This window comes from Periophthalmus magnuspinnatus, chromosome 5, assembly GCF_009829125.3.
Source record: "Periophthalmus magnuspinnatus isolate fPerMag1 chromosome 5, fPerMag1.2.pri, whole genome shotgun sequence".
Classification (NCBI taxonomy): domain Eukaryota; kingdom Metazoa; phylum Chordata; class Actinopteri; order Gobiiformes; family Gobiidae; genus Periophthalmus; species Periophthalmus magnuspinnatus.
The window spans coordinates 6,608,187-6,630,923 of record NC_047130.1 but is presented as its reverse complement, the minus strand read 5'-3'; the positions used below and the strand labels follow the sequence as shown (position 1 = coordinate 6,630,923).

The 22,737-nt window shown below is 38.6% G+C and overlaps 1 protein-coding gene across 1 annotated transcript in view; it reads left to right on the top strand.

The window, feature by feature from the left end:
• The window catches only part of LOC117370831 (cadherin-22), a 257,026-nt gene that overhangs the window by 87,341 nt on the left and 146,948 nt on the right, over window positions 1-22,737 (top strand). The window contains exon 3 of the mRNA XM_055221940.1: window positions 20,156-20,450. Within this exon, the coding sequence (XP_055077915.1) occupies window positions 20,156-20,450 (295 nt within the window). The remainder of the gene's footprint in view (window positions 1-20,155; window positions 20,451-22,737) is intronic.

Here is a 22,737-nt window from a genome sequence, read left to right as displayed (position 1 = left end):
ACGTATGCCATTTTTGGGGGAGTTTGAGAATCAGGAAGTGTGCTGTTAGCATGCTAGTTGATTTTAGTTTTTAGCGTGAAAGAAAAACTCAACTCCGACCACTGAAAACTGTGGAAAACACTTTGTTGTGAATAATTTGGAATGCGGTTAGAAAGTCGAGAATAACTTATGACTCCTGCAAATTACTACTTCAGTTTTTCACGTTTTTAAGACAGTAAAAATCAGGTAACCTACTCATACTTAAGAGGGAATATTAGGAAAGTTGCATTTGAATATGAACTTTTTTTTGTTGTAAATTTGACATCATCAACATGGTCCGGACATCCATATTTAAAACAAGAAAATTAAATGGTATTAACAGACGCCGTACTAGATTATTTGCCAAAAACTGAACTCTGAGCGCTAGTTAAGGGCACTTGGAACATGAGACAAAGCTTCGCCGGTTGGCGAACTGTCCAAGCTGGTTTGGTGTCTTTGTTTTGGATCAGTAACTTTGAAGATGAAAGATGAAACAAGATTTATTTTTTGGTACTTTATTGTCCCCAGTAAAACTTGTCCTCTGTCTTGAACCTGAAGTACAACACAGGGGACCGTCTGCAGATCCAGGAGTGGCAAAGTTGATTGAAAAAATACATATATATGCCAATGAACCATGCCCTCTTTTGTGCAAACTTTTTGAATAAGTTGGTGTGTATATGTATATTTAGTCAAGTCAAGTCAAATGTATTTATAAAGCACATTTAAAAACAACCACCCCAATCACCCAAAGTGCTGTACAATATAAAGTGCAATCTTATAAAAATCTATGGTGAGAATTACCCTTGTTTATGTGTACAGTGAATGAATGTGCCAGACCAGGTTGATGGGGGGTTGTAAACTGGCGACTACGAGGAAACTCACCAACAAATTTGAAATAGAAAATCCCTACAACAGTCCGGGAATGGACTCTAGAACTTTATTTTTTTGTGAAATGAAAGTGCTAACAACTAAGACAAATTTCTTATATTGAAATATCTGGGAACGTAAAAAGTCTTCTAGGGTTTATCAGGTTATTTTTCACTTAAATGTTTGGGTTTACTTATTGGTAAATCTCACACCAAGATGCACTTAAGTTTAAATGGTAAATGGTCACATTTTTATATAGCACTTTTCTACCATCAAGACAGAGCGCTTTACATCTAGGAACCACTCATCCATTCATACAGCAGTGTACGCAGCAGACACTGAGGGCGAGGTGGGATAAGTGTCTTGCCCAAGGACACGACATCTGCGGGAGATGGAATTGCACCGCCAACCTGTGGGTCAGTGGATGTAACCGCTCAACCAATGATGCTTATGTCGAGAGCGGGATCAATGGACAAACACTCTACCACCTGAGCTACTGTTGCCCCCATTTAAACGTTTGAGTTCTCACCAAACAGAATTTTTTTTACTACTTCGTGCTGCTATCTAATAGAATATTTAGCCTTATCAACCCAAACACTTTACCCACAACAACATAATGACACTGTATTAGTCAAATGTGCAAAGCAGTGGGTGTGTGGAGTAGGTTCATCACAGGACAGAGGAGAGTGAAGGCAGTTAACTGATATGAGAGTCCTCCAGCTCTAGGGACCGGCACAGCGGGTACAGCGGCAAAGATTTTATTAGGAAAATTATCTTAAGTTATTGCACTTCATACAACGAGGGAACTGGCCAGTGCTATCTGTGCTCTAAGTATTACTCCGTGAGTCAATGTCTTTTACTCGCTCACATGGACTTATTAAAGTTTAAAAGTCAATCTGGGAAAAAAACTTTTAGATTGGATTTTTTGCCACTGAAAAAAACGACTTGTGTATAGCATACTGTAGTTTAAAGTTAAATAACACAACTTTTCTCTTACTTGCATTTTTTACGCATTATTCTAGCAGAGCGGTTTAAGGCATTTGGCGGCACTAAACAAGATTTTGGTTGTGGCCCCAGACAGACAATATACTTACGTTTTAACCATAGACTACATACATATATAAATGGACACGTTACAAACAGGAAGTGCTCATTAACTTTACATTGGAAAACCAAGTCACCCCTCCCTCTGTAACCACTGCTCATCATTTTGGCCTTAAAATGTTCGTATCAACCAACTCTACATGATCCTGGTATATTTATTTCACTATTATGTCCATAAATCAAGATATGATTAGACATTAATAACAGACAAATCAGGCACGTTCTTTCCCCGAGGTCACTCCCGCTAGCGTTGGCAACAGGTTTGACTGAGAGCATTGCTAAACCAGCGGTACTTTCAACAGCCTCGCTCTGGATTGGCTCTTTGGTTGCTATGATACTCACGGTCGGAACTCGGCTCGACAAATTCGCACCATACCTGGTAGCCCCGATGAGCTTCATTTGACTGGAGCCAAATGCTATGGGTGACGTCACACTCACTTAGTCTGTTCTTTATACAGTCTAGGGCTTTAATCGGACGTAGAAAAGTCAAAAGGGATATCGTAGTTAGAGTATAATCACTATGTAAGAAAAGTGGTATCTTAGTCCTAAAATTTCTTAATACTGTTCCAATCTTGTATATAAAAAAACAAGCAAAAAACAACTATGCCTGAGAGAAGTACAAAGAAATAGCATCTTAGTCTGTGATAAAACAGATTAAATGTACAATTCTCTGCCAAAAGTTGGAACAATTCAATGCATTATCATTTCCGCTGATTAATACAAAACAAAAAACAAAAAAAAACTCCATTAACTGATTAATCGATAAATGACTATACCCCTATCTAATTCCAAAACATTTTATCGAGCGTAAACGTGTAAATAAGAACCCTGTGTGTCACTATATGAAGTTTAGGGATGAGAGTTTCCCCACTTCACTTCCTGAAATATGAACGCACGTGAGACCTTGTGCTAAAGCGAACTAAGTAGGATTATTAAATTAGGTACCCCATAGAAGGGAAAAATTAAATAAAAAACTCTTGCTTGTTTCTATGGAAATGCTGTTGCTTTTGGTATAGTATTCCAGAGTATGGCAAAAAAAAATATCTTCCGAAGTATCCAAAGTTTATCATTCTACTTCCATGGAATAATGCAGACGTTCCACCCCCAGAAAGTCACATACTACACCTTTAACTAGGAGATTATATAAAAGCCGTAGGTTATCTGAGTTTCCGTGTTGGCCTACTTTCCATGCAACTTCTTCAACCAGTTTAAGAAATGTATATATGGATGTTTATATTGTATTGGGAGTCCAGGTGACGCTTTCTTCAATACAGAGGGGAGAATGACATGTTTTCCTCCCATGGCCATGTCACTTTCCATTTGTGTTTGGCAAAAGCTGCCAGGGTAAGTGCATTGTGGGAGCTGTGGACTGAGCGGAGCTGTGTATCCATTTCTATCCAGATGTACCGCGCTGTTGTGTTCCATTGTGTTCTTGTATAGGTTTGTTTTCACCTGGATTTGTTACTGTTATAGGCTGATAACAAAGCCCAGTTTTCCAAGGTGACACAACAGCAGTTTACGTCAATTTTGTAGAAGAAATGAGCACATGACATACAAGTAAAGAACATCAGGACACTGGAGTTACAAAAACAGTTTAAATCTTGTATTTCTCTTGGATTAACGATAATACTTGAGTGATTGCAGTCTGCTAAGAATCTTTTGTATCTTGGCTTAAAAGAGTTTCACTTAGACTTTCGTTTCACTCTCATCTGGGGACTTTTGCTTTGGTAATTGAAGATAATTTTGTCAATTTGTTGTAATGACAATATAAGTAGCACAGTGGTTAGAACTCTTGACTCACAGCAAGAAGGAAGTTAATAGCGCACAGCCCATTACTTACGGGTCAACCCCACAAAACAATTAACTAGTTTATTTTTAACGATTTGCAGCAGTCTAAATCTGTTCCTAACTTCCTGAACACAGTGTTAGGATTTTAATTATTTACTACAATGAGTTTATAATTGCTTTTCGCAACTTGGAGAGGTCAGATCGGAGTTTTGCCAAGAGAATGCTAACAGCGTACTTCCTGACAAATTACACAGACAAAACAAACTTTACTCAACTACAAAGAAAATCAGGTACAGCCACTTTAACTTGGCTAACTTGTGATTTTTTTTGTGATTTTAATGTCTTTCTTATTATATAAAGCTCTTTGAATTCCCTTGTCTACAAATTGTGTTATACAAATAAACTTGCCTTACCTTAACGTTCAGAAACCAACCACCTTTTTGACAAATTTCCAAACTACAGTACATCCATTCATTTCCAAACCTATTCACAATCAATTGAAAAAAAAAACAAAACAAAAAAACATGTCAGTGTATTTTTGAAACATATTTACTTTTACTGTCTTATCAAACCAGACCTATTGTACTTGTGTCTGTTATATGGCTGTAATCTACGACACTCATGGATGATTATGTTGTAATTTGCACATTTTAAATCGCAATATTTGTAATTGTGAAGGAAGCGATTACAGCACAGACCAGGTAGAGAGTTGAAAGAAGTTTATCTGATCTGATGAACGAAGGTACAAGCAGCAGTCACATGCATTGTTACATTAGAAAAGAGCCATCCAGTAATCTTACATACTGTCTGTACATGGTCATAAATGGATATACCGTTAACTTTTTACAGGAAGGTAGAACACGTCGGTAAAAAGATGCTTGCAGTCGTTGTATCATAAGGCCTCTTGACAGCCGAAAGTTGAATGCCCGTGTCATGTAACCGAAGTAGCAGGTTCCAGTGCAAAACATCTTAAAATAATCGCATTCTTACTGAGAAACAAGTTCACCTCAATGTTTAAGACACTCAACACAAGGTTTAATAGTAAAACAAAACAAAAATCATGCTTTCAATATTCATCTAAAACAACTCAGTAAAAGAAACAAGTCTGCTCACTTCCGCGTTTGAAAACTGCGGTGTCCGGTGGGAGCTGACGTCACAGTAAATGTCATCACAACAAAGACGTCGTGGTGAAAACGGGGATTGATCGATAATATGGTTAATATGTCTTGAAAGTAAGTGATTAAAGATTGGTCAAACATGCACAAATTACTCCAAAAACAACTTTAAGAGCGGAAATGAGAAGGGGAAACAACTCTAACATGGTTCAACACTCTGAAAACTACATTTTATATAATAGGTCTGCTTTAAAATTAAAATAAAAAAGCACTTGAATAACTGATGAAATTCACTGTTTTGAAGTTACTATTCAAAACCGTGTTGATACGTGCTTCTGATCGTGGCACTCGTGGCAAAATTACTACAAACGACTAGATAATATTTTGAGGCAGTATTTTTGATAACAGTTCTTTCAAAAACAATTAAACATGAGACGCATTTTGCTGCAGATTGGTTTAATCAGAAAAGGATATTTATTATCTCCTGGGAGATTTGGGGCCATTCTTCCACTGTGTTCTCTACTTCAAAGTGTCCGAAGCCAATTGGAAAACAAAGATGGCGTCATGCTCGCTAATGCCGTTCTCCACGCTATAATCACACGGCTCTCTAGGCTTGATCCCGGTTATAATTAGTCAAATCTAGGTCCAAGTGTAAAGCAGTCATCAAAGAACGAACAACAGCCCAAGATCGATGGGCTCTAACTACAAACTGGAAAGTGAATACAAGGAGTGTTTTGTGCTCAGATCAAATGAATCTTTTGTTCATTAGGAAATCAGCTCTTTTGTTTAGCATGTATTCCCCATAGTCGCTGTTTCACAAACTGCGACTTCAGAGAGACTAGGACAATAAATGCATCCATGTTAAAATCCACTTACTGTACGATAATAGGAGTTGTTTACTTTAGAGCTGGCACATATTGTCCTGTTTGTATAATGGAAGTTTGGTTATCTTGCATAGAATTCAGGCCACATGGGTGTATTCTACCAGCTCTTTCCAGTGTGTCAAAGTAGGATTTGTTCTCCATGCATATAGATTTATTTTGGTTTTTATTATTACAATTTGAAATACAGTGGTCTCTCGTTTATCGCGGGGGTTACGTTCTAAAATTAACCCGCAATAGGCGAAATCCGCAAAGTAGTCATTATTATATATGTTTATCAGCTGTAAAACCCCTCACCACACACTTTATACACTTTTCTCACACAGGCATTAACATTTTCTCACATTTCTCTCTTGTTTAAACACTTTTAAAGCATTGTGGGTTTTGTCGGGGAGAAAAAATTTGGTTGAACACATTCTGTACTGTACAGGAGACACGGCACAGAGGAGACTGATTGATTTTACGAGATAGCGAAAGGTGAACAGCGTTGTAGTGAGGGACAACTGTATTCTTTTGGTCCATAGCTTTTATTGAATGGGACAGTAGGCCTACAACATGAAATGGGGTTTAAGAGTGTGGGAGACATTCAGAAAAAACTGCCAGAGACGAGAATACTTTTGAAGATGTTGACGTTGGCACAGAGCACAGTATTTGTCCTGCTGCCAATCTCGGTGGTTGGTCGAGAGCATCTATTGGTTTTCTGTTGTGAAAACCATAGACTGTATATATAAATAGCTAAAATGCTACACTCCAGATAGGAAGTGATCATGGGCGCACTGCCGACTCTGGCTCCAGTAGAAAAAATTGAAATATAAAAATTGTTGCTCGTCTCTCTGTAACTGCTGCAGTGAGCCTCGTCATTTTGATCTTAAAATGTTCGTATTAACGCACTCTGCATGATCATGGTGTTTTTATTTTGCTATTTTGTCAGTGAATCAAGATATGAACATTAATAGCAAATCAGACGCCTTCTTTCCCCGAGGTCCTTCCCACTCATGTTAGCAACAAGTTTGATTGACGGCGTTGCTAAGGAAGTTAAGAACGTCAAATAAGGAATTCGTCTCCAAATTCACAAAATGCTACGGGCGTCACGGTTCCTTAGTCCACTTCTTTATACAGTCTATGGAGAACACAAAGGTCTCCATCGAGGGAAGACACAGAATTCAACATGTAAGTCGAATATATTTTACTCAACGACACATTGCTTTGTCGCCGCAGAGATCCTTGCACATTTCTTACAAAATTCTCTTATTCATTTTGTACATTTTTCAGGTAAACGCCACAGCCTTGAACCAATAGTACACCGTAGATTTTGACCGTAAACCAGCCAGCGATCAGCACTGCATAACTGTTCACTCACGCACACAATATAAACATCAGAGTTCGGCTTCATATAAGAATAATGCAAGTGTTAGAAAATGGTGCCGTTGGTGAACACTTAATCTTTTGGGTCAACGTAACGCCACCACCAGTTAAATATTTCCTAAAGTGACGCTATTACAACATACATTCACACATGGGCTAAGTATTCTGTTGGTTTTCTTGTTCAGTGGATGCTTTTGCTATTAAATATTATGTTAAAGGATCGGAAAACGCATGGATACTGAAAAACGTGCTAGAAAGTCTCATAATGTTGGAGTTTTTATTCACACAAAGTTGTTCTGTAGTTACTTGGCAGATAAATAGCACCCTAACATATCAGTTCTGTCTTATTTTATTTCTGTTTAAAGAAAATAAATGCTGTTTTCAAACTTTGCTCTGGTATTGGCTGATTTTGGATATTGGCCAATACTTAAAGTGAAATTAAAGCGAAATAGAACTGTGTTGAGCCTGGATTTAAAAACTGTCAGTGTAAAGGCCTGTCTCATTACACATTGTATAGTAAGTGACACTAAACAATCTATCTCCAAAGACAAGGAGCTGATACTACCAAGCCATATTAGATCTGTTTTATCTGCAATAAAAAACCCGTAATTTAATACATTTAAGATGAGTTTGATGCTATACTGTTGACACAAATAACATTAACTCATTTACATACTCTCCGTGCAAGGTCATAAATGGATAAACCGTTAACTGTTTACAGGAAGGTAGAATACATCACCAAAATATGCTTGATTGATAATATGGTGTTTTGAAAATAAGCAATGATTATTATTAATGATTAGATTACTCAAACATGCACAAATCACTCCAAAAATAACTTTGAGAGCGGAAATGAGAAGGAGAAACAACTATAACATGGTTAAAAGCTCTGAAAAGTAAATTTTGTATAATAGGTCTGGTTTAAAATAAAAATAAAAAGTACTTCAATAGCTGATGAAATTCACTGTTTTGACATTACTATTCAAAACCGTGTTGATATGCGCTTCTGATCGTGGCACTCATGGCAAAATTACTACGAACAACTAGACGATATTTTGAGGCAGTATTTTTGATAACAGTTCTTTCAAAAACAATTAAACATGAGACACATTTTGCAGCATTCGAGATGAGTCTGATGCTATACTGTTGACAGAAAAATAACATCTCAAAGGACACAAGCAGGTGACTTTGTTACATAGTGCACCTTTCACAGGGAAAAAAAAATTGTTTTCGAACTACACGCTTATCTCCAAGATCATAAGTGTGGGATGGTGAATCTTATTTGAACACGCTGTCACTATGTTATTATTTTACTATTTATCAGATGTTTTTATTCCCATTTCCACTCCAGTCCTTGAAATTCTACCCCGTTTCTCAACGTCAGCACCTATCAGCCGCTACATCCCTCTTCCCCGCTGTTTCCCCTTTACTTTGACTGGTATTATCTCCCACAGTCTCGTCTCTTAGTTCACCTGTCTCTCTGCCTTCTTCCTCCTCCTCTTCCTCCTCTTCCTCTACCTGTGCCGCTGTCTGTCTTCTGCAGTCACCTTGTTAACACTTTGAAGATGTTCCGATCAGAGAGCTTTGACAAGGTGCGATGAAATGTGGCAGGCCTCCTCTGATTACACAGACTTAAATATAAGACGTTTGCTCCCACTTTGAGAGCTTCAGTAAACCACGGATTCGGAGGGGAGTGAGGGGGCTTTCATCCACACTGGAAATGAACAAGAGATGTCAAAGCATTTTAAAGCAGCTGTGAGTTGTGAAAATACTCTTGTCTTTAGATTTAAGATGGATTCTTGTTAAAGGTGCTGTACCTATAAGCACTTTTCACAACTCTCAGAGACTGGTGTGGAGTTTTGCTGTGACAGTAATGCTAACAACAAGTAACAAGCTAGCACTTCCTGATTATTGGACAAGTAAACGCTACAGACCTCAAGAATTGCTTGTACACTTGTGTATATCTGTACTGGGGCAAGACGCATTATGCTCAAATGTATGGGAAAAAATCTGGTACAGTGTTTGTAAATATGCGTTTGCACTACTTTAGTGATGGGTGATATGAAGTAGTATGAGTAAGTAAGTAAGTAACTGGTATTGATCCCATACCAATGCGTTTTGTATTAAAACACATTGAACCCTTAACAATGAAGAATTTTACCTAGTTTTCATTATCTTTGCTACACCTCAATTTGAAATGATCTGAAAAATGAAATATGTATTTGCAGATACAGTGGTCCCTCGTTTATCGCGGGGGTTACATTATAAAAATATCCCGCAATAGGCGCAATCCGCAAAATAGTCAGCTTTATTTTTTACAATTATTATATATCTTTTAAGGCTGTAAAACCCCTCACCACACACTTTATACACTTTTCTCAGACAGGCATTAACATTTTACTCACATTTATCTCTTGTTTAAACACTGTCAAAGTTCAAACCTCCGTAGATTAAAAAAAAAATCAGAATTATAGAATGAAACCAAAGATCAAGACCTGTTTTCAGGTCTTTGGTTAGCTTTTAGAAATACTGTAACAAATTACATTTTGACACATAATTTTGGACAGAAATTATTAATATTGCCTTACACGATCGCAGGTGCCTTTGTTGGTGCAGAAGTTTCATCGACATTGTGGGTTTTGTCGGGGAGAAAACTTGTAACCATACAGCACTTCAGAGTCACACTGAGAAGGAGGACATTGATTGGCACTCGTCTGCTCTCCCTTAGCCAGTACTCAATGCGCATTTTAAAAAAAATCTGAGAGACAGCGAGGCCACGAAAGATGAACCACAATATAGCGAGGGACCACTGTAAACCAAAATATATGCAATGTATTTCAAATTGACTAAAATTGTATTTTAAAAAAACTGTTTTTTTTTTTAAAGTTTACGTATTGATTGCTTTTTTCAATACCTGAGTTGGTATTGAAATTACAGTAATATGTAGAGCGGATCCACCCACCACCTAGTCTACATCATCAGGCCAAGATTATGGCTACACTGGTGGTACACTGGCTTCTTCACTTGTTACTTGGGTATTCTCTGAAGTTCTAGTTTGCAATGTATTATCAGTTATATTTACTTTTTTGTATTTTTGTGGGTCTGTCCTTTTGTATAACCACTTAAGAATTTGCAGAATTTCCTCCACGCTCTCACATCCCCAAGCTCTGTTGTCCTGTCAAAAAAAGCTTTAAAAAAGAGAGGAAAAGTGAGTACAATCACGGTTTAAATCTGGTGGTACTCTGAGAGGCAATTCTTTTGGTATTAATTCATCATTTTCTGTCGTGCACGCTGGCAATTTCCTTAGCTGTTATATGGCTGTGTCAAGACGGATGAACTTTAAACGATAAAAATGTTTTTCCTCAGTGCCAGGGCTAAATAAAATAAAAAAGATGAATAAATACAGCATCACACAGACCAGAGATAACACATTTTAATCTGAAAAAGTATACCTGGCTGTTAGCTGCTGGTGCACAAAAAGCCTAAAATTATCAAAGTACAGTTACACTTTTATTTAATTTAGTTTTTTGTCTTTTTTGAGCAATTATCGATTCTCTGTCAAGTATGTACTGGACTGGGAGCATTAGAAAGACAGAAAATAGCTCCAGCTTGCATGCTTGTTAGTGCAGAGAAGTTAACACACATAGGTCACCTGTAGCCTGCAGAGTGGTGATGCCAAGCTTTTCAGAATAACATTAATTAAAGTGGAAAAGGTGAGAAGAGGCAGATCACAACTTAGTTACGAGCACACCTCATGGGGTCCGAACCACCACAAGCTGACGCCAAAGCTTGGAACGTGGTAATGAGCTGATGTGATTTTTTGGATTTTATCAGTGTATGATTGTTATAATAACTTACAAGTTTGCCTTATCAAGTTTAAATTTAGTGATTGATTGACTGAGCCACCCCGTTATTAAAGGGAACTCATGTCACTTCCGGCGCAACAAGGCCTGTCCCATTTCATGCAGCCCACGCATGTCGGTTGACAAATGTGCCCTGCATTTCCAGCGGTTCTGTGGAGAGTGACCGTGAACACAGCATGCATCCGAGCACACTTCACACAATGCAGTATTCCATCATGCACCGCGTGTGATTTCTTCTACGGGAGAAACAAGGTATATTTTTGTAAAGTTTTGTAATACTAGCTACAACTGAAAAGAAATCACCTATAGCGTTATTTTTGGCCATTGATATTCAAAGGGAAAGATTAATTCCTTAGTTCATTCAATCTGAACAGAAATAAACACCTGCAACAACGACACCTTGACACTTCTGCAGTGAAATAATAAAGGATTAAAAATAAAACTAATTATTTTGGTGTCCGTTTTACATGTATAGCTCATTAATCAGTAGCCGTCACGGTTGCTAGGCGATGTAACATAAGTGACATAATGTAAGCGCACAGACAGCGTTCGACGTACGCTCCGTGGCATAGGCCTGTCCAATTTCGGCACGGCCTTTGCAATCGATGAAAGCTACACAGAGGAGCATTCTTCATCGGCTGAGACCTTCGAACGGTACTTCGAAGTGGACAACCATTGAATTGAGACACAGACTCAGTTTCGTATGTGTCATCTTCTGCTAACAGAAAATCAAACTTGCAGGTGGTTTTAAAAGAACAAAATTATATGTTGTCTTTGTGTGGGATAGTCACACACAGTTGTTTCCACGTGGTTCTCCCCCAACATCACTTCTTTATGGTTCTCATCCAACAAAGTGCCTTTTAAATTTCATTTGCAGCTTCATCTGGTCTAATTTTCTTTCTCCACAAGTAACTTATTGTACTATATAGTATATTGAGTGGATGGCATTTTTCATAACTAGAAGAAATAAGGCCATTTAACCAGACTACTTTAAATATATTTTTGAAAATAATTAAATGAAAATGTTTAATATCATGGATATATTTGAATAATATTTCTCTTATCCATAGACTGTATAAAGAAGTGGACTAAGTGAGTGTGACGTCACCCATAGTGTTCGGCTCCAGTCAAATGAAGCTCATTGAGGCTGGTAGTTATAGGGACGAACTTGGAGCACTTGGCAACGCCGTTAATCAAACCTGTTATTAACGCTAGCAGGAGCGACCTCAGGAAAAGAAGGTGCCTGATTTGTCTGGTATTAATGTTCATATCTTGATTCACGGACACAATAGTGAAATAAAAATATTGGGATCATGTAGAGTGGATTGATACGAACACTTTAAGACCAAAATGACGAGGCTCACTGCAGCAGTTACACAGAGAGCGGCGACAGTTTTTCAACGTAAAGTGAATTGGAGCCAGAATCGATGGAGCCGGAAGTGCGCCCATGAGCACTTCCTATTTGTTACGTGGCGGCTTTCTTGTTAGCTATGTCTATTTATATATAGACTCTGGTTTCATCCCACCAAATCTAGACATCATTTTTACACTAGCTCGAAAATACCATGGTGTAACTGCTGCACGGTTGGCGAACAATTGCTCAACCCACCGTACGTATACCCCTGTCCTTGTACTCCACCATTACATTATTTTATTTTTATTTTATTTTTTAGGTTGGTTCGATCTCATGAAAACATCATGTCCACGTTTGCACCTCCGGTTATTTTATTTTATGCTCGGAAAGTGACATCCCGGCGTTGACCTTTCGTTTGCCCAGAATGACTACGCCGGAGCTTACTGTGTGTTTTTCCTGCTGCCAACTTGAATCACCGCAGCTAGCATAGACTGACAGGCGGATGGCTATATCAGGCCTGAGGGAGAAATAGCATCAGCCTAGCACAGTGATGAACTTGGGAATTTGCGTGTGTGGTAATAGTAGTCATGATAGAAAAAAAAAATGCAAGCGGAGTGGGTGCCAAAACGTGTGCTATTGCGTTAACTTGTGATGACAAGGTTTCATGTAGAGTTGGGTTAGCAAACATGTGAAATTGGAAGTAAGGCAGAATTTGGAGGACAGGGGAAAACTGTGCTAAAACTAAAGGCAGTGAGGTTACTTTTACTTGACCTGTGAAGCTACAAAGTAATGAGTCTGAATATGTTCACGTCAAACTACCAAATTATATAATGACATAAAATAAGATAGCCTTCATGTTTTGTATATGGTGTTCTATGGACATGTGGGTTCGACGATGAGTTTTGCTTGATCAGAGTTGTCTTATTTTCTGCAGATGATCATCGAAACGGTTGCAAGGTTCAAGGTAAATAATTTAAAGGTCCTGTATTACACAAAATGGACTCTTGTGAGCTTCAAGCCATGTTATAATGCTGTTCCCTCATCAAAAACATACCCAGCGTTGTGTTTTATATCATTCAAACATTTCAGTAATCGTTTATTATTAGTCTGTCCATATCTCTGAAGCTTTAAATGCTCAGTTCCACCTTGTGATGTCATGTAGTGGTAGTTTTCAAATTAACAACTACCTTTTACCTTCATTTCAGTGTAAATTGGGAACTCCAGGTGTGAAATCAGGGCCGGTCCTAGCCTTTAGTGAGCCCGAAGCAGAATTTGTCGTAGGGGCCCTCACCACTTTAGTGCCACATTTTCATATTTGACTAAATTAAGACATCATCTCAACCAGTTCTAGAGGTTGACAACAGCAATAGCCACCAGTGCAACAGTAAAAATACTTGTAAGGAAGGGGGTCGATTCAAACGGTGTAAACATAAAGCTATCCACACCAATGCCTGACTCAAAATCAAATGTAGGCAACACATATTTAGCTACAGGAAATAAAACACATCTAAATTTAGAGGGATATTTAGATTAGTGTAAATACCGAGTGCCGTTTAGTTTCCTAAAAAAAATATTCCAATCATTCTTTTCAATATAAGTGCTCTTGGGGGCCCTCTGGTGGCATTGGTGCCCCAATCAGGTGCTTAGTCTGCTTATAGTCTGGGCCGGCCATGTCTGAAATCATCCAAATGATTCTAGTGAAGGTGAATGGAGTTTAAAAACACAGTGGAGCACTTCCTGTATTACAACATGACATCACAAGGTGGAACAGTGTGTTTTCTGTTTGAGAGTAGAACACAGTAAATATGCAGGATTTGTGTGTTAAACATGTGTGAATGAAATAAATCAGAGCTGTGGGTATGTTTTGAAAGGAAACAACATCATAATATAGATCACAAAATGGCGAAATACGAGCTCTTTAACTCACATACTTACTTAGGCTGCCCACAGGCATTTTACTACAGTAACCTCTGTTCTCCATACACACTGCAAGGATAGAACCGCAGCATCAGTTTTCACCAGGTCACTGTAGGTTTGGATCAGTGTCCCTGTCTTTCAATGCCCACATGAGGTTTCCCTTAGAATGACCCTGTTTGTTGTGATTTCTGGATGCCAAAAGTAGTGAAGAGGGATGGGACAAAATCTTGTGCCAAAAGATCTCATGAGATAAAATAATCACAAGACTGCACGCATGAGAAAACTGATCTTGTGAGAGTTTTTTTTCCCCGTGTGTGCACAAATTCAATTCTGTCTACCATCTGGACAAAAGTTTTAGTGAGTGAGTGTCGCGTTAAGACAGAAACTTTCACCCAAAGGACAAAACCCCGAGCCACAAACAAAGCAATGTGGTGTGCTCCATTCAGTGTAATGAAGCGTTACATTGGAGAAACTAAACAGCTACTGCATAAGTGAATGTAACTACATCGAGAGAGAGCTGCTTGGGACCCCAGTCTGCTGTCCATCTCCATCTCAAAGCCACTAACCAGTCCTTTGAACATAGTGAGGTGCAGATCTTCGCCAAAGAAAAGAAATGCTTTGAGAGGGGAGTTAAAGAAGCTATTTTTGTTAGGAAAGACGATTCATTTTTGGACAGGAATGGGGGCCTTAGACATCATCTATCTCGGATCTATAACTCCTTCCTCAGACCCAAATCAAAACAAGAAAAACAATAGTGATAGCCAGTATGCTAATATGTGTCAGAGCACCCATTATGCAAAATGACGGATTATGCAAAATATGACTCTGGCACAGTTCACCCTTAGTACAGTTTAGTAGACTTAGCTAACAATCTGAAACTGTAAACAAATAGTTGTGTTTCAGTGTAGTTAGCCTCTCCCTTCAGATAGATAAGGCAGTGTCCACCAAAAATGTGACCAGAACTGAAGAAGCAGCTTGGATGAGCAGCGAAATGTCTCCACTTTTGTCCCGTTGCAGCTGAATTGAACTGAATCACAAAATTTATTTATTTTAAAACCTTGCGTCTCGTCTTGTGTAAATTGCGTCCCGTCCGTAGCAGTGAGCTGTGACCCCTATTCTTTTAGCAGCAATTTTGTTGCTCGGAATCTCAAACATCAAATCTCAAACAAATTGTTAACTTAATGCAACTTCACTGATGTTACAGGGAATATAGCTAGATGTGTTATTTTCGGCTAAATTGCTTTTAGCTTGGTTTTATTAAGTTTTGATTTGTTAGAAATTGAGGCCAAAAAAGCTGCTGTCCATATATTTTCACAAAGACATATTTTTCAGCTTATGGGAATAGTCGTGCTCCTTCAAATCGTTCAAGTTCTTATAGGTATCCAAAGAGAGAAATATTCCATGATTATAAAATATGTTATTTTTAGTACCCAGTTGGATATAATAATCTATACAATTTGGAGATGTTTCCTGTATAAATCGATTTAAAACACTGAAACATGCTTTTAAAGTGACCAAATCTACATATAACAAACCTTAATGAGTAGACTGCTGCCTTTTATGTAAATCCTTACACATAACCTCTGTTTGACAGCAGAAGGTCACTGGTCATCTACATTCACCACACCCCACTCCCCCTTCTCCCTCCTCCTCACCCCACCTCCACCCTCCCCTCTCCTCCAGGTGAAGCCTCCCCCCTCCCCATGTCCAACCCCCACATCCCCGCGGACTGGCCATCACAGCTGTCTTGTTAAAAAGACACCGCGCTATGTATGTGATTTACACCTATACCCCTGCACATCCTGTCCTTCACGCGATGCGGCCCCCAAATTAGACCATCAAAGTCGTTTCAAAGATTGTTAAAAGGTAGGAATCTCGATATACCCGGACTGAGGAGCGAACTTAAAAGCGCTCTTATAAATCAGCTGTATAGTTTGGCCTTAATGTGATTAGGACATTCCTTCGGCAGCAATAGGCGTAGCATCGGTCCCCGGTCTCTATCTCCCCTTTGGCTCTTTACTAAGCACTAAACCTGGCTCTCCCTCCTCCCCTTGCCATCCCATACCGCACCTCCATCTGAAATTATAATGCCGAGTTGTCTGCGCGCCCGCGAGTGTGGTTCACTCCTGCGGAATAGAGCAAGGGGGAGAGGGTAGATCGCCCATGCCTTTCCCTGGTTAATATTTTATAAAGCCTTAATTAAATACAGGCTTCTATAACCCTCGCGGGGGTTTCATTAAGTATTTGTCGTAAAACGCTGGAATAATGCGGCCCTGTGCTGCGATATTGCCTCCCTTCTCCGTAGCGCGCTCCCATTTTTATCTGTCGTATCCCCCTCCTCCCCGATCCATCCTGCAGACAAATACAGAGACAGTCGGGGAAAATATACTGCCAGATGCTTTGGCGCTATCAATATTTCAGCTATAATAAAAGAAGTTTCACTGGTTGGGAGTGCGAGAGTTAGAACAATAAAAGCCCTCGCATATCCGCTGTGGTTGTCTGTGATCGGCGTCCCTAGACTCAACTCACACAAGGACATACGAGTAAACAAAGCACTCGTCGTAATTATGCTTTTTATACTATGCTTTTAGAACTTTTTAAAAATCAAAAGAGAAAGAGATTATGCTTACTTTTCCTTGGGACTTCTGGCTCTTTTATTGAATCCGAATCTTTTGGATCCGTTTCTTTCAAAGAGCCGTTCGAAAGATTGGCTCTTTTACTATTTATGTGACAGAAGCCAATGTGAGAACTCATTTTATCTGCAAACTACCACAGCGTGACCCTTTGGAATGATGCAGAATCTAACTAAAACGTCACACACGCTACAAAAATAATAGGCCTAATTTAAAAAGTAACTGCTATTATGATTTTTTTGCGAACACATCTCTCACTTGGGTCATCTACTTTGCGTCTGTGTTGATTCTTGTGTTAGTTCAGCATTGATCTGTGTAAAAATAAGAAAGACAAAGATTTAGTTCTGGTTCCAACCATTCACATGAAAGAATCGTTTAAAAGATCTGACTCGTTCATGAACAAGGGAGATCCCAAGTATACCTGGACGACTGCTGGATTACACATCTACCCCAAGAATATGTTTAATTAATTATATTTTGACTTTTAGATTTTGGTTTGCAAATAATATACATAATGCATATTCCTTTATGTTGGTCTTTTATATAATTTTCCATACCCTGTTACTTAAAACATTAGAGTCATTACTAATTATTACATTTGCAACCATGCACCGCTTTAAATGAAAATTGGATTAAGACAGAAATGCTTTGTGATTAATTGCTATATGCATGTCTTACTAATGCATGTCTTCCCAGCCACTAGGGGCACTGTACCCTGTTGCTTGGAACAGTAGTGCCGATTATTACATTTGCAATGGTGCACCGCTTTAAATAAAAATTGGATTAAGACAAAAATGGTTTGTGATCAGTTTCTATATAGTTATTAATGCATGTCTTCCTGGCCACTAGGGGCACTGCAGCTGAGCCGCTGCACTGTATCTTTACACACAAGAAGAAGGAGCGGAGCATGTGGGAATTGTGTGGTTTGTTTTGTAACTTTTATCTATTTTTTACATAGCTGTAAATAGGAGGCTTAACATTTTAATATGTTCAAAAAGTTTAAAGGGTCTTTATTTGATTTTATGGTCTTAAATGCTTAAAAAAAAATAATAAAAAATTCTGCAGCAGTCCAAAGTTATTCCCATACTTTTCCTAATGCTAACAATGCATGGCTCAAGTATAAAAATGCTTTATAATTAGATGCAGACAGCGCACAGACTCATTTTGATTCTTAGAGCTGCTTTTACAATATATCTGTACTGACACAAAACAAAACAAACAAACTTTATTACATGAAAATGCCTTTTAGCTAGGTCATGCTCATCTACATATTGAAGAGTGATTCTTTTGTCACCTGAGGTCATGATCAATTTGTCCATCAAAGAAAATCAGAGATGGCTCAAATACATTGTCTTTGCTATAATGTTTGCAGGAAGTGGGCTACAACTTTTTGTTCTGTAGACTAAGCCAAAAGGTGCAAACTGTTGAGTTGGTGGGTCATACACTCCCAACTTTAGTCATCTTAATGTGTCTGGTTGCAGCTGAAAGGGCATCCGGCTTGAAAATCTGGCAAATCAGCAACTGCATTGGTGTGATAACCCTTGAAGAAAAAAAAGCTCTACAGATTAAACTCTGTACCTGTATTTTTACTGTCTTAAAAACATGAAAAACAGGATGGGTCCAAATTTATTCCTCACTTACTTTATGCATTCCAAGCAGTGTTGGGCAAGTTACTTCAAAAATGTAATTAGTTATCGTTACAAGTTACTTCTCCCAAAAAGTAACTGAGTTAGTAACTCAGTTACTTTTTGGGAGAAGTAACTAGTTACTAGGCAAAGTAACTACTCTGTGTTACTTTACTCCACGTTACTTATTATGTAAAACAATAAAAACACAACAGATGTGAACCTTTAACATTTATTTCACTTTAACAGATTGCAATTATTTTGCATTTGTTTTCAAGTAAATTATAGAATGTATAAAAAATTTAAAAAATATAAAACATTTCATTTGAAGTGCAAATAAATCAACATGTCACACAATTTCAGACAACTGAACTTCAAGTATTTTCTTCATTAAAATAAACAGTAACAATAAAGTGCTTTTAGTATAATACTGAAAAGATTCATTACCATGTTTTGCAAAACTAAGGCATTCAAATGTAAACCATGTAAAATAAGACAAAACCTTTAACCTTCTCTGGCCACACACTGTAATTCTCTGTCCAGTATTCAAATATTAATCACCTCTGATCTGAGCCTGTTCCTCTTTGGACAGAACATAGTCACGTTTCTGATCAAAACACAACTCGGACCTAATCTGCTGTGAACGCACGTGTGGACAGGACATCATTTCCCATCATGCATTACGTGTTTGTAGTCCATGCAGGCGGCCGCAGTCGGTGGAGAGCTGCTGCGCTCGCCTCGCTCAAAAACTTCCCGTTACCGGCGCATACGTCAGAGCAAGTCGGTGGCATCTTGGACACAAAAGTAACCGGCATGCACCGCGCACCGATCGACGGCGTCGTATCTGCGCCCGCCTCAAACGAGCCTTTTATCTCACCCCAGCCTCCTCTTTCACCAAAGAAACACAACAGCAGCTCCTCGGCTGAGACTCTGATGAAGAGCAGCGTGAACTAAAAAAAAAAGTAACGCGCTACATTTTATTGTCAGTAACGGTAATGGCGTTACGACGCTAGGAAAAGTAATTAGTTACATTACTCCGTTACTGAAAAAGTAACGCAGTTAGTAACGTCGTTATAGTTTAACGCCGTTACTCCCAACACTGATTCCAAGCCTTCTAATTATTAAGATTTTCACAACTCTGAGACACCAGTGCAGCGTTTTGCCGTGACAGTAAAATTGACAGCAAGTATCATGCTAACACAGCACATAGCATGCTAACACGCACTTCCTTTCAGGCTCAAAATAGTTCTTTATATATGACTGAAAGGTTTTTATTCTGCACTTTTCTCCTTTAATGTTAATTTTATGATGAGTATCTGTGATTATTTATGTTTTGACTTGTTTTATTATGATTTTAATGTAATTTCTTTATTCTGTAAAGCACTTTAAATGACCTTGTGTATGAATTGTGCTATACAAATAAACTTGCCTTGCCTTCCTGATTACTGGACAATAAAACACTTTCTAATTAGATGCAGACAGCATGTAATAGACTTACTTTGACCTTAAAAGTTGCCATATAATATATCTACTGGGGCAAGACAAAATGTGACAAAACCGATGCAGGACCTTCTAACTGAAAACGTTCAACCTTCAACTTTAAACCCATTTCTTTGCGTTTGTAGATCCACACCGACTCAGACGAAGGCGAGGGCAACATCAAGTACACCATCTCGGGTGAAGGGGCCGGTACCATCTTCATCATTGACGAGCTGACCGGAGACATCCACGCCACGGCCCGGCTGGACAGGGAGGAGAAGGCTTTCTACACCCTCCGAGCGCAGGCAAGGGACAGGCTCTCCAACGACCCTCTGGAGCCCGAGTCCGAGTTCGTCATCAAAGTGCAGGACATCAACGACAGCGAGCCCAAGTTCCTGGAGGGACCCTACATCACCAGCGTGGCAGAGCTGTCGCCTATCGGTAAGGTGTCCAGTTCAGTTCTTACAGCGAAATCAGTTGCATTTGTTTGGCATTACATTCTAGGTTTGTAGTTTCAAAATTGGATGGTTGATATTTTGGCATTGCAAAATAACACTTTGTTGCTGATTGTATTGTTATAAACATAAAAGTGACTACATTTATTTGCCAAATTTGCCAATATTTGTGACATTTATACTCCTCAAATTACGAGAGAAAATTACTAATGTAAAAAAATGATATTGTCATAGTCTGAACTAGAACTCTGAATTTGGTAGAAACTGCTATTTTAGAATTCACCTGTCTTATAAAATTACATACAATACATAAAAAACAAAACAAAAAAAATCTTTCCTGCCAACACAGAGTGACTTCTGCAAGGATGGATCAAAAACAGAGGACATATTTGTTTATGGAGATAATAAACTGTACGTTAATTTAACTTAATAATTTCAACTGTCATAATCCAGCGTTTTTGATATGTTGATACGCCCTGTAATTGTAACAATATTAAGCATAAACAAGGTCAAAACTTCTTCAAAAAGACCATTCAAAAGTAAATTTTACTACATTCTACTATAGCATTCTGATCTGCCTCACATTAGAACCAGACTACAGTCGTTACACATCATCAGAATTTTAATTTAATCTGAAGATTTTATGATGCTAAATACTTAATTCATTCATTTAAAAATATTCTGAATTTTTAAAATGATAACTGTACTTACCAGCAGTCACTCAGCAGGCCCAATGAGGCTCATTTGGTTTTCTGATCATTTATTTTAATAGATTATTTTTCCAGACCAAGATTTAGTTTGTTTTCATACCTGACAGTTTGGACTGCTCACCAGCGTTCTTCCTCAGAGTGTTCACATGATGTTGGTGTGACGTGTTCGGTCAGCTAATTAAAACAGGTTTTGCACTGTCTTCCTACTGGTGGAGGCAGGATCACAGCACCACCTGCAGTCCGACTTCTTCAGGACAGTATCCCAGGTGTGTAGGAGTGAAAAGGCCCCCTCGTCCCGGTTATCACTCTACGGAAGAGTGTTAGTGAGCAGTCGAAACTGTCAGGTATGAATACAAAACTAAATCTGGAATCTATTAAAATAAACATAAAATAAGTCACTTAGCAGCGGTTGTTTCTTTTCTTTGCTCTTTTATATTGCTTTTGCTAATGTACCTGCTCAGTAATGCAAAGTTTTTCATGTTCAATCCCAACCGATTAGTCTATTGTTGCGTCAGAATCAGATTCAGAACAGAACATTTAAAGTCTAGACTACCTTATATAGCAGTATTGAGTGTTGTTATGTGTTAAAGTGATTTGAAGTATAAAATGTACCAGGAGGAGCAGAGAACTGAAATGAACTTACCTGATGTGACAATTGTGGAGCAGACAGGAGACAGATGTATGGAAATAAATGTGGATTTCAATGAAGATGTATCATAGTCCAGTATGGTGTTGTCGCAATACTAAAATTAAAAACTCGATTTTGATACACATACCATAATATACCATAATATAAACACTCTTTGTTTAGACAATAGAATGTGATTTTCAACTTTAAATAATAGTACTTTCTTTAATATTACCGTGTGGCCTTATATCTGTGTAATCCCTCAGTCATCCAGGTACATTCCATAGTGGTCCATGGGCGTATACTACTCTATGTTAATATCGATACTTGCTCAAATGGGTATCTACTTTTCAATATTTTTAACAACCCTAGTCAAGTCTAGATATTTCAAGACATTCCCCGATAGCAAACAAACAAGACAAAGCATAGGGAAGACAAAAGCTGTTAGAATGATAGCCTTAGTCCCAGATGAGCTTTGTGGCTATGTTGTGACACTTGATTATGAAGGGAATGATGGAAGGCGGAAGCGTCTGGGGAGTAGGGGTGTTGCGAGCGGAGGCGGTGGTTGTGGGGGGGGGTTAAGAGGAAAGGGTGCTTCACAGGAGTAGATAGATAATTCTGAGTGGAGTGCACCACTTTTGACGAGTACGTTTGACACGAAAAAACCACGGCACTTTTAATCTCAACAAACATGTTTTTTATTGCGTGGCGCCATGTCGGAGGCGGCTGCTTAACATTCTCAGCTCAGTGGAAGCGAAAGGTGAGTGAGGGCGTCGGGGGGCTCATTAGCATAGTATTAAAGTCAGGAGCGTGTGTAGCTAGCATTTCGGTCGTGTTGTTAAAAGGAGTGATTAAGAGGTATCACAAACACATAAACAAGTTCGAAAGTGGTGTTTGTTACATGGAGTTTAGGCTTGTCATAAGTACTGAAACTC